The sequence below is a fragment of the Sciurus vulgaris genome, assembly GCF_902686455.1.
Source record: "Sciurus vulgaris genome assembly, chromosome: 5".
In the NCBI taxonomy this organism is placed as follows: Eukaryota; Metazoa; Chordata; class Mammalia; order Rodentia; family Sciuridae; genus Sciurus; species Sciurus vulgaris.
In genome coordinates, this window is record NC_136465.1 from 7,245,155 (window position 1) to 7,261,744 (window position 16,590).

A 16,590-nucleotide genomic window follows, 5' to 3' on the forward strand; every position below is an offset into this window, starting at 1 on the left:
TCGCTCTCACATTTCACCTCTTGGCTGGGATGCCAAGGGCTTTGTCCCTCTAATCTTAGGTGGGGAACCAAAGTGCACTAGGAAACCTGGTCCCCGCGCCCCCTGGTGGAGAGAGTCTCCCTGGCCTCTCCTCTCCAGAAGACCTGGGAAGGGGAGCAGGAGTGGAGCAGGGCTCTGCCCAATGAGCCCGAACCGAGGGTGCTGGTCTCCTCCAGTCTCTGCAGGTGCCACCTGCACGTCAGAGCTGGGAAAAGCCACAGCATCCGTTGGGCTGTGATTCCAAGGCCCCGGGCGACCCCGAGTCAGCGCGCTGGAAGGGACACTCCCAGACGCACACAGCCCTGCCCAGCTTTCTCAGCCCCGGGTGGGGAGCAGTAGGGAGCCAGGGGATTTTGAGGGCAGCGGAACCAACCTGCAGCTGTCCTTGTCCCACCACAGAGTGAACCCTAATGTGCACGGCGGTCTTTGGTGGTAAGGTGTTGATACTGGCCATGGATCACAGCACACAACCCACCACTTCAAGATGACCGTGGAAGCTGGGGCGGGGAGCACGTGGGCTGTCCACGTGGTGCTTATTTATTTATTTATTGTAAACCTAAACTGCTCCAAAAAAATCTAAGGCTATTATAAACAAAACAAAAGCAGGACAGTGGGGAGCCCCTTGACCAAGGGGAGCCCCCACGGGCCTTGGTGTACCATCCAAGTCACAGCCCTTGTGCCGCCACCGGAGCGGAGGAGCGGGTCTCTCGCAGGACCCCAGACCCTGGATCCCAGGACTCCAGGACACAGGCCCAGAGGCCCACAATTTGTGGGGTGAGGGCGCCCCCTGCCGGCCTCGAGGGACAGGGACAGCTGGGTCCGCGTCGCCTAGGGTTCCCTCATCAGCTCGCGTGTGCACAACCTGCATGCAATATCAGGCGTGTGGCCAGCAATGACACGGAACAAGTCAGACGCTCGTGGCTTTATTACGGAAAAGTCCCCAGCGCAGTGCGCAGCCTAAGGCAGACGTCTGGGAGGAGCCGATCGGGAGCGGCTCCCGCCGAGGCCCCGCCCTCAGAGCTTGCTGGGGGCCGGCCTCAGGTTATGGTCGGCAGCACTGAGCCCTAGGCGATGACAATCACCTAATGGCCTGTCGGGCACTCTGAACTCCTTCCTGGACTTGCTGACAAACACAAACGGTCTATTCCTATTTTACAAACAAGGAATGGATTGCACAGAGAGGCTAGGTAATTTGTTCAAGGGCACACAGCTAGTGAAAAGTAGGCTTCTATTTGGCTCCAGCTCCAGAGTCCCACCTACCAAGCCACTCTACCTCCTGGCTTCCCACCTGAGGAACGGCATGCCATTCTTCCCTGCCTTAGCAGCTTGTCTGACTGGACAGAGAGCTGGAAGTGAATGTGTCAAGTTGGACCTTGGTCCCAGGCTTGGGCATCCTTGGTATGAGGCCAGGGCAGGGAGTCCCTGGAGCCAGCAGTGGCTAGGGCTGCAGCTCATACTGGCCCTCGGTGGCGGTGTAGAAGTCCTCGAGCACCGACTGCAGGAACTCGAAGGTGGGCCGCTCCTCAGGCCGGCTCCTCCAGCACTGCGTGATGACCCCGCGGTACAGCTCCGGCGGGCACGTGTCCGGTCTCGGCATGCGGTAGCCCCGCTCCAGGCTGCGAATGACCTCGGGATTGCTCATGCCTGCAGGTGGAGGGCACAGAGCCCATGGGGGAGGGTGGTGGCCAGAGGGCGTGTGCCACTCAAGTGACCCTCGGGGACACTGGACCTGGGAGGAGGAGAGCCGCCCTCACAGGCTCAGCTCAGTCTCCTCCTGGTTGGTCACCCGGCTGCCCAGCTGGCACTGCCTTTAAACACAACTTAGTTTCCTTTCTATTGTCTGGAGAACTGGAGATGAGGCTGTAGATTTCTTCCTGAATCAGACAATCTGAGGATGGGACCCTGTCTAGGTCCCCTGCCCAGGAAAACTGAGTCTCCTGCCACCGGTAGAGCCTGCTCCCTGCAGGCGGCAGAGCTGCCTGGGACCTTGCAACTGAGGCTGGGGCTCAGCTTCTGCCCAGGGACAGGCTTCAGGAATGCCCCTAGGCTAAGGTCAAAGAGGGCCACTGATCTCCACAGATGGCAAGCTACTGGGTGGACTTCTGCTTAGACCTGACCTTTACCTTGGCTGCTGTTTTTAGGGGGCTTATTTGACCTCTACTGAGCACAGCCCTGAGGCCCAGAGCAATGTTGGTAAAGGGGCAGAATCCCGCAACCGGAGGGGCAGGCCGGGGTCTCAGGCCCAGCGCAGGGGTGGCACTCTGACAAGGGTTGTTCAGGAGAGCAGAGCACTGTGGGGGTTGCAGGAGGAGCCTACCTGGGTACGGCACGCGCCCGTAAGTGACAATTTCCATCAGGAGGACTCCGAATGACCACACGTCCGCTTTGATAGTGAACACCCCAAAGTGGATGGCTTCCGGGGCTGTCCACTTGATGGGGAACTTGGCCCCTGTGGGAGAAGCCCCGGCAGCTCTGTGAGGCCACGTCCGCTGTCCCCACTGCCTCCCCGCCTGCCCTCACTGCTGGGCCTCACAGAGCTCGGCCTCAGGACACTGCAGAGATGCACCCAGGTCACGAGAACCCTTGAGCGCATGTGCCTGAGAAAGTGCAGGACACGAAGACCGCCTCCCACTGCCCTTAGAGTCTTTAGAAAGAGAGTAGGTGGCAGGGACCATGGTGTAGGCCATTTATTAACTTGTCCCAGCCTCAGGTAGTCCTCCAAGCGAAGGCCCTGGGTGGCACTCAGGACAGCCCATCCATGAGCCAGCCGGAAGTCCCCGAGGGCTCCCCCGCGTCTGCTGGTTTTCATGCTTGCTTGCTAAAGGTATCAGATCCCCTCATGAGCAGATTTTGACTCATGGACCGTAAGAGTAAAGCAGGAGAGCCCTGTGGAAACCCTCATCCGTCCAAGAGTCTGCTGCCCGCGCTTCTAAGCTGTTTTCCAAAGCGCGTTCTGTGGCAGCTGAGCTCCAAGTGCACTCATAGGAGCTAAGTGGGAAAAGCATTTGCAACTCAAATCAGCTCGTGAGGCCAGATGAAGCAAGAGTGAATGTGAGCGTGCTGACGTGCTGATGTGCACGTGTCTCCGAGGCCGGGGGCTTGCACTGCGCAGCCCCCTCGCCCCTCAAGGTGCCAGAGCGTGCCTGACGGGAGGTCCTGAGGCACTTCTGTTCTGCCACACACATTTAGGGGAAGGCCAAGTCGGTGGGACCCCAGAGCCCTCCCTTGGTCCCTCAGAGAGGCTCTGCAGCACAGCACCAAGGAGCTCAGGGGCTTCGGGAGTGGGGAAGGTCTCCCTGTGGCTCCGCTCACCCTCTTGGGCCGTGTATTCGCTGTCAACGATCCGGGCCAAGCCGAAGTCTGCAATTTTGCAGCACAAGGTCTCAGACACCAGGATGTTGGCCGCCCTCAGGTCTCGATGGATGGAGTTCATGCGCTCGATGTACGCCATTCCCTCGGCAATCTGAGGAAACAGGCCCCACCGTGAAGGACAGCATGGGGGCCTCCCCTCCCAGGGCCCGCCACACTGGCCCTGGGGAGAGCAAGGACCTGACCACCCTTGCCTGCCACTTGTCTGTGGAACAGGCTCAACCTCTGGCAAGGCTGTGGGGGCAGAGCGGCAGGGTGGGCTCCTCCGATTTGCTTTGTAATGGATGCATGGAGGGCGGCTACCGCTGGGAGGGCCATGGGTCCTCCTGGGTGAAGAAAGAGGCCGGGACTGCTCCCGGCTGGGTGAGCCCAGGGGCCCAGCACAGCAGAGATGCTGTCCTCAGAGCCCAGGGCTGCTGTCGCCCTCCTGCCCTCTGCTTCCAGGCGGCTGTCTCCAGGGCCTTCCAGGGAGGAGTGGCAGGATGGAGGCAGAGCAAGGGAGGCCTCTGAGAGGAAGGGAGGCGAGAGCAGGGCGAGGAAAGCCGAGAGAGTACAGGGCCTCTCCTTGGTGAGCACTCTGCCCGGAGCCTGGAGCCCGTGCAGCAAGTCTCTCAGCCTCCGAGGGCTCCCGACCTGCAACATGGCGGGTGGGGCTCCAGGTCAAGGCGGCGACCAGCCTTCAATGAAGAGACTCGTGGCCAAGGCGCTAACCTGCATCTGCCACACCAGGTGCTCGGAACCCAGGCAAGCAGAGGCGCTCAAGAGGGGCCTTGTCACGGTCCAGGCCACAGCACCAGGCCACCACTGCCAGCTCATGCCACTCTGGAGACTTTTAGCTGAGGTGTCTTTTAGCTAAGGCTTATTCACCCCCCCCGATGGGTGAGGAAATTGAGGCAGAGAACAGAGCCAGGTGACCTCCTCCAGCGTCCAGGGACACCTAATGACACTGACTTGGGTCTTGAGCTGACTGGGATTTTGTAGGGTGCTCTGGGTAGAGGAGGCAGGCGTGGCAGGTACCAGGCGCCAGCTACGGTGCCACAAGGCTGCAGAGCAGGGCACGCGGGGCTTGGCTGGGCGCATGGGGCGGGCCAGCGCTGGCCTGGAGGAAACGCCCTTTGTGCTTTGCACCCCACCCCAGGGAAGGGGAGGAGAGCCCCAAGGTCCCTGCACTTGCGTGTGAGCGCGTGCCTGTGTGTGTGTGTGTGTGCTCTGGCATGTGGGGTGAGGTGCAGTGTGACCCGAATGTGATTAGAAGCTGTCTGGGAGGTCCTGGTTTTCTGGGTTCTTAACCCCCAGATGTTTGACCACATCTAGGTCTTGGGCTCAGGTGGCTTCTCCTGGACTTTCCCCGGGTGACCCAAGTTTTCCTGCGGTGGGGACTGGAAAAGACAGCAGAGGGCGAGAAAGGAAGGAAGGAAGGGAGGGGACGGGCTTGCGCCACTGTGTGGTCCCTGCATCAACTTTCCATAACCATCTCGCCAGTTGCTTAAACCCGTCTCTTGCCTCATGGAAAAAAGGCACAGTGACCTCAGTTCCTGCACTGATACTAGTTGCTGATAACGAGGGACAGGGCGGGGAGGGCTGGTGTGAGGCGTGGGCGGGGAGGGTCCCCTCTAACTCTGTGTGTGCACACGTGCACACGCATCTTGGGGGCTGACCACAGACCACAGCATTCTCGCAGAGAGTTCCAGTTTTCACAGACACACCAGGGCCACCAGATGTGTCTTCCTGCTACTTAGAACCCCCAGCTACAATCCCCAGGGGGGAAAGCTCCTCCCTCCTCATTTATTGCTCCCCCCTCACAGAGTCTGGGAAGTTCTGCATGTGAACCCCAGGGACCCTGAGGACACATCCCCGGCAGCTGAGAAAATTCCCTGACGGTGGACATTCTCTAGGGCTCGGAGAAGCAATGTCCCCAGCACTCCTGTGTGTCCCAGGCCTGCCCAGCTGTCTGGGCCCACCCTGTGTCCTCAGATCCATGCCTTGCTGAAGGTATGGTGGCCCCGTGTAAGGAAGAAAGGCCACAGGAGCACACTTGCTCACCCTTGCCACTCTCTGGGTTCCCCATGACACTTGCCCTCCCTCCCTGCCCAACGGGGCAGCTTCACCCCATCACTGCTGCCCAGGGTGGAGACTGCTTCACAGGCTTGGTTGCTAACAGGTGTGGCAGTAAGACACAGTGGGACAAGATGGCAGAGCATGAGCCACCATCTCGGGCATTAAAGACCCATGCCGAGGTTCCTGATGGACGGAGCCTCCACCCTGCCCACAGCTGGACCTCACCCATTCACGTCGTTATTACTTCCTGTCCTTCACAGTCCATCTGAAACCTAACCAATGCGACCTCTCGTCAGCAGGTTCACTGAAGCCACGGGACTCAGAGGAGGATGCAATCCCCCCAGGTGCCCTCTGCATGGGGTAGTTCACCAACCTGGGCCGACATGTCAATCAGTCGTGGGAGGGACAACCTGCTGCCTTCATCCGACTTCAAGAAGTCCAGCAGGCATCCTGAGAAGAGAGAGGGTGCATGGTGACCTGAGGGCCGGGGACAGGAGGGGGTGCTGCTCTCCCGGGTCTCTGGATGCACCAGGGTAGCTCTGCCTGAAGCGGCCTTGGGACTCACGGAACCCCAAGTCTCACCCCTGAGGCAGCGCCCAGCCACCCAGAGTGAACTCAGCCAGGTTCGGAGAGCTGTCTGAGGTCCCACGGCCAGGGGAGTGGGAGTGGCTCTGGGATTGGGGGACTTCCCGACAGGACATGACATTCCTGCCTTCTCCCAACATCCTCGGTGGCAGGGAAACTGCCCCAAGCTCCAAGCATTACAAGAAGACGCTGGCGTGGAGAGAGCTGATCTGGCACCCACTGTCCCCTGAGAGCACACTGTGGGCCTCAGAGGCTGCCCCACCCTGCCCCTCTGGTCACCTTGCTGTGCAATGTTTACACAGTTGTGAAAAGTCTCATCAATTGGAAGGGTGAGTAGAGCCCTCTGGATGCCTGGCCGAGGGCTCTCTCCACTATGCAAGGCTCTGTCCCTCCCCGTGGGTATCCAAATGCCCTGGGTGCAGAAGATGCTCTCCGGAAGCGCTGGCTGCAGGGCTCCTGAGCCAAGGACACAGCCCTCTTCCCTCCCGCCCCCCTTGCACCCCAACACCTGGTGGAGGTCCTGTGGAGATCCCCTGGTCTGGCAAACCCAGGGATCCGCCCAGACTTCCCTCCCTCTGAGCCTGGTCCTCTGCAGGGGTTGGGGCACCACCTCTGGCCATGTACTCGGTGACAATGAAGATGGGCTCCTCGGTGACCACAGCATAAAGACGGACCAGCCTCTCGTGCTGCAGGGTTTTCATCAGGTTGGCCTCACCCAGGAAGGCTTCTGGAGACATGGTTCCCTCCTTCAAGGTCTTGATGGCCACCTTCACATTGTTTTTGTAATAGCCTAACCAGGGGCGAGGGGTGGGGAATAAAGGAGCCGTTCAGATGCTCAGAGAACAGCCTTCCCCACAATGGACATGAGCTTCCAGGTGCTAGACCCTTCTGTGAGGACCTGAGGCCAGAGCTGGAGCGTGCATCCCCGAGGGTGATGGACGTGTGTCCATCTTGGAGAGGATGGGACCGTCTCCATCCCCTGGCCACACTGGAGCCTCAGACAGTGGAGGGATTTATGGGGCAGGGTGTCATCACACTGAGTAACAGACAACGACAGACCTGCCCTTCCCAGGGAAGCTGCACCTCCCCAGGGACCCGGCTGCAGCTCCTGCCAGGCCTGGGGGGAAGACGTCAGGGGCAGCAGGAGCTGACCCTGACCTAGTGCTTCAGAGCAGGCAGAAAGGAAAGTAGTGCCAGAGTGCCATGTGAGCGGGAGCTGCCCCCAGCTGCAGAGGAGCGGGGAGGACACCAGGAACTGGAGGGAGTGGCCTGACCAAAGTCACACCCTGGCAGGCGTTGGCCTTGGTCTGCAAGCAGGCTCTGGAACTCCCGGTTAGTGGCCCACCATACCTAACACACAGCTCTGCCTGGGGAGCTGAGGCAGGAGAGTCAGCAAGTCAGATGAGGTCACAGAGTGGTGACGAAGTCAGCCGGGGGCTGAGAAGGGGCTTGGGAGAGTGGACTCTGTCCTCTCCGTCACCACCATGGGTGTGTCCCCTCAGCGTCTGGGCCTGGCTTCTGCCCCTCCCTCACGAGGCCTCCAGGACGGGCTGTGCACACACTGGGCCATTGACCTTCGGGGCAACTCCCTGCCTCATGATGCACGGCGGGGAGGGCACCCCTGCCACAACTCACCCATCCAGACTTCACCAAACTGCCCGGCTCCGAGCTTCCGGACCAGCTTGAGGGACTGCCGGGGGATCTCCCACTCATCCTGGACCCAGGGGTTCTGCGACGCCAGGCTCACACAGGGCAGGGTCAGCCTCTGGCATAGACCATCGCCTTTCTCTGTGCCAGGGAAGAAAAGACGGGCTGGAGGCCACCCTAGCAGCCAGCCTTCACGTGGGAGCCAGATCACCCCCAGCTGTGGGCACCAGTCACTGACTGTGAATTGCTCGGTGGAGAGTGGCCGGCTCCTGAGGTCTGGCTTCAGGTCCCCCACCCCCTCCCGAAGGCGATTCACACAATTTGGGATGCTAGCAATAGCCACCCCAAGAGCTCCTCTGGCACAAGCCCCCGGCCCTGCCGGACACCCCCTTACTGGAATAGTGCTGCACCAGGGCCTGGAGGGAGGGAAAGGCGATCCGGGGGGAGATGTAGTAGCCCCCTTCATCCAGAGAGCGGATCTTATAGTGCTTGACCATCTCCCCCTGGGTGGTGACGTCCTTCACAGACAGGGAGAAGGCGCCTGCAGGGTCAACAGACACAAAGGAAAATGAGGCTCAGAGTCAAATGTCAGGACTGAGTGGGGCTCGGTGTCCGTGTCTGAAGGAAAGGTCCCCAAATTCTGGGCTCTGCTTTCACTGCTTTCGACATAAATTCCTTTTCTTTTCGTCCCACTCTCGCCTCCCTGTGGCTCCTTCTGATTGCCTTGACTTCCACCCAAGGCCCCCGAACTTGGTCCAAGAGTCACGAGCTTGGGAGCAGGGAGGACAGCCTCTTAGCAACCATACACGTCCCCTGCTTGAGCACCTGCTCACTCAGCCACCCTGTGCCACGGAATGTTGAGACATGTTGGGGTTCTTGGCTATAAAGGCTGAGGACTCCCCCAGGCAAGAGGTGAACCTGCCTTAGGTACCGTGTCCATGTGGGGAGCACAGAGAGCGTTTCCTGGGGGTCCGTTCCTCCCCGTGGCCTGGCATACACACCCCTATATACTTTTATCTGTGGACAAGTGGGAGCTGATACCAAGGGCTGAGAACAATTTTGGAAGTAAGAATTTTCAGCTGAGAAGCGTCTGTCCGTGGACTTGGTGTTTTTACAAAATGCCTCTGTCCATCTCTCTGGGTACCATGAACACTCCTTCTCCAACTCTTATTTGAGCTGGAGGTCACTCTCCAAGTTAGCTGCAGTACCGCCCCTCCCCGCCAGGGGTCAGGCTCGGACACCTCTTTCTCCGTGGTCCCGTGTCTCCAGGCTGCTTCTTCTGGGGTCAGAACCGCCACCCCACCCTCCTCTCACCTTCCTTGGCGGTTGCGCCTCTCATGCCACCTACTTATTAAAGGATCCGAGAGGCCATGCACTGACTGATGAACCGTGCGGTGGCCACAGCCCCCACACCCACCCCAGCCCCAGACTGGAAGCCGCAAGGTCCTTGCCCACACCAGCCCAGCTCGGCACCCTGGTGTCCCAGTCTGTAAGAACCTCGGCTCCAGTGAGTTCACTGATCCTGGAACACCGACGTGAGGACAAGAGCTTTCCTCCCCTTCATAGTCTGCACCAGCATAAGTGCCTCTCTACCAGCCAGGAGGCCCAGCTCTCCTGCACAGCTGGGGGGCAAGCATGGGGGTCTTCTGCACAATCCCGTCTGTGGCATCTCATGACGAGTGGGTGTTCTTAAGGGGGACCTCCAGCTCTGCCCGGCTTCAGGTGTACAGAACCAGGACGCCGCCTCTGCGGGTGTTGGGGCTGCCCCAGGCACCCAGGGATGGGCTCTCCTAGATTCCAATTTCTCATCACAGAAGGGTCCCCTGCCTTTGGACTGGGAAACCAGGCTGTCCTCACATAGACACCACTAGCAGAGGCTTGAGGAGCTGAGGGACACCAGGAGGTCCCTGACCACTGGAGGCTGCCACCCTACCCACAGGCATCCACTGGCTCTGGCTCAGTGAGGAGACTCAGGGACTTGCTCTGGAATGCTGAGGAGCCTGTGTGTGCCTGTGTGTTGTTGTGTGTGTGCACACGTGTGGAGGACGATACTTGTCCATCTGCTCCATCTGCCGATCCTGGGTGGGTGGGCCAGGACGGGGAGAAAAGCCTGGTCTCCCAGAGAACCTCATCTTCCTCTGTCTTGGTGAGGGTCCGGTCCCTTCCCCTGCAGAGACACGGTGGCGACAGGCCATGGTCAAAACATTTCCAGAGTGAACGAAGTGATGTTTGAGGTTGACTTTGAAAGAAAAGGGGTGGCAGGGTGAGGAGGACACAAGACCGGCTGAGCTGCTGATCGTTGAAGCGGGGCATTGGCCCAGGGCCTCATGGTTCCGTCCTGCCTTTGCGTGGGCTGGAAATGCTCTCCACCAGTAACAACCCCGGAACGTGCCTGTCATCTCCACAGGCCCGGTCGGTCCCTGGACAGGGAGGCTTGGCCAGGAGGAGGGGTGGTGGCAGTCCCCCACATCTCTCCATAACATGCAGGCGTGCAGATACACGTGTGTGCACATGAATCCAGTGCCCCTGTGGGGGCATCGCAGGACATTCTGCCCAGAGCACCCCAGCGTCCTGCGGCCCCTCTGCTTCCAGCCTGGCCCTGGGCCCTGGGGCAGGATGTCCCAGAGTGCTCTGAGCTCTCTGCCCCCAGCTTTTGCTGCTCAAAAATGCAACTCCTGGCTGCCGTTCACTGACCACTAACAGGAACCAGACTCACTCCACTCACTCTGTGCCCCTCCTCCTCCGATGTCACTGTCACCATGTCCTCTCCATAGCATGCAGCAGGTCCCTACAGGCAGCCTGCTGATGAACGGGTTCTCTTCACACCACTTGGAAGGTCCCTTGCTCACCCCAGCCTGACCCAGTGGACAGCGTGGGGTGGGGTGGGGAGAGTCAGAGCCTTTTCCACGAAGCCTTCCTCTCCCAGGGCCTCAGCTTCCTCATCAGTCAGATGGGGGACTGGCCTCGTGTCTCACAGACAGACGGCGATGGCGAGCGCGTACCAAGGAGTCCACATGGCATGATCCAGAACAGCACGTGCACCGTGGTCCCACTGGGAAACAACCCAGTGCCACCAACGTTAGAATGGCTAAATCAGTTGCAGGATACGCACGCAGTACGTCCTGTACCGCAAGGAACTGAACTATCGCCATTCTCTGTCCCACCAGCCCCGAATTCACACGCCGCAGTGCCAGCACCCAGTCTTTCAGGACGCAGCTGAATTTGGAGATGGGGTTTTAAAGGGGGGATTAAGGTAAATGAGGTGAGCCCTCACTCAAAAGGACCTTGTCTTTATAAGAAGAGCTCAGGACACAGACACACCAGGGAGACCTTGAGAGGAGGAGACCGCAAGCCCAGGAGAGAGGTGGCAGAAGGAACCAGCCCTGCCAACCTTGGCTCTGACCGCCAGCCTCCAGGACTGCAAGGAGTTAAGTGCCTGACGTTGAAGCCGCCTTCTGAGGTGCTCTGGTGGTGGCCCTGGCTGGCTGACAGACTCACAGACCACGTTGGGTGAAAGAAGTAGCGCAATAAATAAAACCAGCAGGTAGCAAAATGCAAAGCAGACAAGATGTGGGCGGGGAACCATAAAGGAGGGAGCTCCTTGCAGCAGAGTCACTCAGGGAGGGGCCAACTGGGAAAGCCGGGAGGGGCGGGAGGGGCCGCTGGAGTGCTCAAGTTCACTTGGTCGTGGTTACTTAAAATTACTCTGTGTAATTTATAATTACGCACTCATAATGCATGCATGCTTTATATGTGTTTTATAACTCAAAGGGCAGGAAGAGGGAATGTTGTAGCCAGGGGCTGTGGCACACACCTGCAATCCCTGCTACTCAGGAGGCTGAGGCAGGAGGATCAGAAGATTGAGTCCAGCCTCAGCAACTTAGCAAGACCCTGTCTCAAAATAAAAAATAAATAATAAAAATTAAAAATTCTGCAGATGTAGCTCAGCAGTACAGTGCCCCCAGATTCAATTCCCAGTACCAGAAAGAAAAAAAGAAAATAAAAAGGTTTTCTTCCATTTCTTCCTTTAGTGTTCTATAGTTTTCATTGTAGAGGTCTTTCACCTCTTTTGCTAGATTTATTTATTTATTTTATTTTGAGACTATTGTGAATGGGATAGTTTTCCTAATTTCTCTTCAACAAATGGTGCTGGGAAAACTGGAAATCCATATGTAATAAAATGAAATTAAACCACTATCTCTCACCCTGAACAAAATTCAACTCAAAGTGGATCAAGAACCTACATATTAGACCAGAGACCCTGGAACACTAGAAGAAAATGTAGGCCCAAATCTCCTTCATGTTGGCTTAGGAACCAAATTCCTCAACAAGACTCCTAAAGTGCAAGAAGTAAAATCAAAAATCAATAAATGGGATGGTATCAAACTAAAAACAATGAAGAATGTGAAGAGAAAGCCTACAGAATGGGAGAAAATCTTTACCACACGCACCTCAGATAGCACATTAATCTCCAGGATATATAAAGAACTAAAAAAATTTAGCACCAAAAAAAAAGAAAAACAAAGAAAACCCAAATAACCCAATCAGTAAATGGGCAAAGGAACTGAATAGATACTTCACAGAAGAAGAAATATGAATGATCAACCAATATATATAAAAATGCTCAACATGTCTAGTAATTAGAGAAATGCAAATTAAAACTACTCTAAGATTTCATTTCACTCCAGTCAGAATGGCAATTATCAAGAATATAAGTAATGATAAATACTGGCGAGGATGTGGGGGGAAAGGCACATTCGTACAATGCCGGTGGGACTACAAAATGGTGCAACCACTTCTGGAAAGCAGTACGGAGATTCGTCAGAAAACTTGGAATGGACCTACCATTTGACCTAGTTGTCCCACTCCTTGGTTCATACCCCCTCCAAAAAAACAACAGCATACTACAGTGACACAGCCACATCAATGTTTATAGTAGCTCAACTCACAATAGCTAAACTATGGAACCAACCTAGATGCCCTTCAACAGATGAATGAATAAAGAAATGTGGTACATACACACAACGGAATATTACTTAGCCATAAAGAAAAATGAGACTATGGCATTTATCAGTAAATGTATGGAACTGGAGACTATCATGCAAAGTGAAATAAGCCAATCCCAAAAAACCAAAGGTCAAACGCTCTCTCTGAATGTGGATGCTAACACACAATAAAGTGGGGCGAGGGAAGAATAGAAGTTGATTGGGTTAAACAAAGGGGAATGAAGGGAAGGGAGGGGTGAGAATAGGAAAGACAGTAGAATGATTCGGACATCAACTCCTCTGTTCATAAACGAATACATGACCGGCGAAACTTCACGTCATGTTCAACCCCTCAAGAATGGGATCCTAACGAGAGTAAGTTATACTCCGTGTGCCCAATGTGTCAAAATACACTCTACTGCCAAGTGTATCTAAGCAGAACAAATAAACCATAAAGAAAAGGAAAGAAAAGAAAGGAGGAAAAAAATTTTAAAAAATAAAAAGAAAGGAGGAATGTCATTGAGCTGAATGACCAAGAAAGAGAGGCACAGTGGCCTGAGGGTGGCAGCAGGCACCCTGTGCAGGCCCCATGTGAATCTGCGGACCTCGGGGCGGGCCTCCTGCCCAGCTCTGCACACACCCCTTCCCATCTGTCAGGAGGAGCATCACCCCACACGCCTGTTACCTGTGGTCTCTGACTGAGGTGCTCCCTGGGGCTTCTTTGAGCCCCCAGATCCTTTGATAGGGGTGGGCTGGGCCCTGAGGCTGAAGGGGGCGCAGGCTCCTCGCCCCCACTGTTCGTCCTCAGGGCTCCTGCTGCCTGGGTGGTGTGGCTGGGCTGTGCGGCTTTCTGCCACTCAGCCTGGGTGACGGGGAGAGCCGTCGGGTGCACCATGTTAAAGCCAGCTCCTGGGCAGAGCCCGAACCAGGAGGGCGACCAGGCCGCAGCTGCTGGAGGAGCCGGGGCAGGCAGGTGGCGAGGCCAGCGCTCACCTTTGTTGGTCTCGCTCTCTCTGATGAGGAAGGCTCCCGCCTTGTTCACTGGAGCCAGCAGCTGCCGCTCAGCCTCCTTCCGGCTGATCGACCTGAAGAACCACCTAGAAAATGGCAAAGGCAGGAGCCTTGGAGAGCGGCCATGCTGCTGGGACATCCTTGTCCCTGCACCCCTTCTCCTGGCACCTGTCCACATAAACGCCCCTCCGTCCCACTGGCCTTGTCCCATCCCATTTCCCACCGGCCGCTGGACTTACTGTCCTCCTGAAATGAAAAGACAGCACCGTCTGCATGACCTCTGCAAACGTGCCCTGGATGGAGCGCCCCTCCCGGAAGTGCAGGCCGCAGCCCACCAGAACACCCGCCTGCTCCAGGTGTATCTGAACCACCCAGCCACCAGCAGCGCGGCCTGGGCTCCCTCTGTGTCCAGCACGGGGTTGCTCAACGTGGAGGTGCCCTAGCTTCCTGCACACTCTTCTGGGGACAGACACAGGTCCCAGGGTGCCCAGACAAGAAAGGAACGGGCGCAGGCCGCCCACAGCAACCCCTTCCCCTTGCTGGGACAGCACACGTGCACCTGCACAGAGTGAGCGAGCCAGTGAGCAAGCGAGCGGCTGGCTGCCCTGGCCGGTGTGCCCTGCCTTCCTGGTGTGCTGTAGGGGATGGCAACGGGCACGCTGTAAGCCAGTTCTGAACAGCCCCTGCCCCCGGGATCTGAGCCCCCGAGTCCTGTCCCTGAGGCAGTGGGGAGTTGCTGGTTAGGTCCTTGTTGTGAGCTCTGCAGCCACCACCACGGGGACTATTGCACCTAGGGAAGCAGAGAAGGGGCAGCTCCTGTGTCAGATGGGAAAAGCGACTTCCCTGGTGTCACTCAGTCATCTAGATGTGGTCTGGAGCCAGCAAGTGACCCTTCCCCACAGCTCTCTGGTCCCCTGCTGGGGACCCAAGGCTCACAGGGGAGTCCTCTTTCTGGCCCTGCCCTGAACGGCAGCCCGCAGGGCAGAAGCAGCCACTGCCCCTCTGGCTCGAGAAAACTTCTGTTGGTCACGTACTTTTCCACTTCCAGGGTCTCTACTGGGGCCACAAAGTTGCTGGGCACGTAGCCTTCTCTCCCTGTGACGAGCGACCTGGCCAACCACCAGTCTCCAGTTCTGAGGGGAGAAGGGAAGACAGCGGGATAAACTCATGAGGGCCTCCCTGGGCAGCTCCTGGTCCCCCGCAGCATGCCTTGCCTGGGGAGGGTGGGGACTGTGGAGGTGGACAGTCTAGAGAGGGGAGGGGCTGTGCACATCACTCAGAGAAGCGCTGACCGCTGGCCTCTTTCCCTGTGCAGGGCAGGGAGGGTGGCGCAGTCCCTGAGGAGGATTTGACCTGGCAGCCCAACCAGCCCTGGGGGCCATGCCTTCTAACAGCAAGCTCTGTCCTTGTGAGTGAGACGTGTCCATGATTTAGGGAGCGAGTGGGGACTGGCCTAGGAAAACCAAACCTCAAGGGACCTGCAGCCCATGGGAGGCCAAAAATCAGGGCTTTTGTGGGCTTGGCTCGGGGACATTGCAGAACCTTAGGAACGAAATCAGGCCTCAGGGCTCCAGGACAAGCCTCGTGCCTGGGAGCTCAGGGGCCCGAGGTGCTTCTGAGAAGGACGGCAAAAACGAGTCAAAGCTGAATTTGCCACATGACCACAGGTGGCCTTGTGGCCAGAGGGAGAAAGAGGTGGACACGCTGGCCCCCAGACAGGCTCCCATAGGACAGCCAGGCAACACTGCAGGAGCCCAGAGGAGAGCTTCGCACCGCAGGGAGTCAGGGTCCCACCGAGGCAGCCTGAGGCGGGCTCGGCAGGGCCGGTGGGGTTTCGACAGCCGAGCAGAAGGTCACTCGCAGACAGAAACCACCTCACCAGAAAGGCTCTGGAGGGGACAATTGGTCAAATTCAAGAAACTGCTGGGGGACAGGTGAGGCAGGGCGATGGAGAGACACTCTGGAGGCAGCCACGGAGGGCCAGGTGGTGAGGAGGGGCCGACGGGACTGAGGGGCCAGCTTCCTGGAAACTTACTCCTTCAAGACCTGCAGCTTCTCCCCCTTCAGCATCTGCAAGTCCCGGTCATTCACAGCAGCATAGTCGTACAGGGCCACCACAAAATGCTCCTCTGGAAAGAACAAAGTAGAGATGGCCACCACTTGGGTCCACAAGAAGCAGGGTAGCTGGGATAATGTGTGTCGTGAGCCATCTTCTAGCTACCAGGAGGGTTAGGGGCAGGGCTGATGCTACATAGAAAGTCTCCTCAGGCGGACTGGCTTCCTGATGGTGTGCCTGCTCCAGAGACCAGCCCGCTAAGAAGACCCAGGGCCTAGCTGAGGATTTGGGGTGGCGGATGTGTGGAGGCCACCGCTGCTGCCGTCAGGGGGCCGCAGACCCTCGTTTCCGAACCCCCGTTGGTTGATGCCCCTCTAGTCTTCCTACCCTGCCCCAGCCTCTGAGCATGAGGGCCTCCCCTTTTGTCCCCTCCCTGTCCCCTCCCAGACTTATCCCAGAGGATCACATCTTGGAAGGTGGCAGCTAAGGCCGTCACCTCTACCCTGCTGGTGTCCAAGGCCCTGTGGTGAGTCTGGCTGGCAGCACCGTCTGGGGGTCCCAGGAACAGATGCGTGGGAGGGCAGGACTTGTGGCAGACCAGCTTCCAAATGACCACCCTAGGGATGAAGGCTCCCTGCGCGCGGCCCAGGTCTAGGGATGAAGGCTCCCTGTGCACGGCCCACCCTAGGGATGAAGGCTCCCTGCGCCTGGCCCCGGTCTCCCAGTGGCTCTCTGCCTCCCCAGGAGTCATGACTCGGCTTTGTCCTGATGGGTGCTGTGACCTTGGGCCAGTCTCCTCCCTCAGCTTCTTTCCACTGTGGTTCTGGCTCAAGTTCCAGT

At 57.7% G+C, this 16,590-nt stretch overlaps 1 protein-coding gene across 4 annotated transcripts in view; it reads right to left on the reverse strand.

The window, feature by feature from the left end:
- Positions 1 to 567: 567 nt before the first annotated feature.
- BLK (BLK proto-oncogene, Src family tyrosine kinase) overlaps positions 568 to 16,590 on the reverse strand; it is a 56,148-nt gene continuing 40,125 nt past the window's right edge. For 3 of the 4 annotated variants that reach the window (XM_079142349.1, XM_079142348.1, XM_079142350.1), the window contains exons 4-13: positions 15,730 to 15,823; positions 14,729 to 14,827; positions 13,677 to 13,780; positions 8,093 to 8,239; positions 7,687 to 7,839; positions 6,662 to 6,841; positions 5,840 to 5,916; positions 3,352 to 3,502; positions 2,357 to 2,488; positions 569 to 1,683 (exon numbers count right to left, since the gene is read on the reverse strand). In XM_079142349.1, coding sequence (XP_078998475.1) covers positions 1,478 to 1,683; positions 2,357 to 2,488; positions 3,352 to 3,502; positions 5,840 to 5,916; positions 6,662 to 6,841; positions 7,687 to 7,839; positions 8,093 to 8,239; positions 13,677 to 13,780; positions 14,729 to 14,827; positions 15,730 to 15,823 — 1,343 coding nt within the window. In that variant the 3' untranslated portion in view covers positions 569 to 1,477. Of the gene's footprint in view, positions 1,684 to 2,356; positions 2,489 to 3,351; positions 3,503 to 5,839; positions 5,917 to 6,661; positions 6,842 to 7,686; positions 7,840 to 8,092; positions 8,240 to 13,676; positions 13,781 to 14,728; positions 14,828 to 15,729; positions 15,824 to 16,590 lie in introns of all 4 variants that reach the window. The other variant, XM_079142351.1, reaches the window with a different exon arrangement.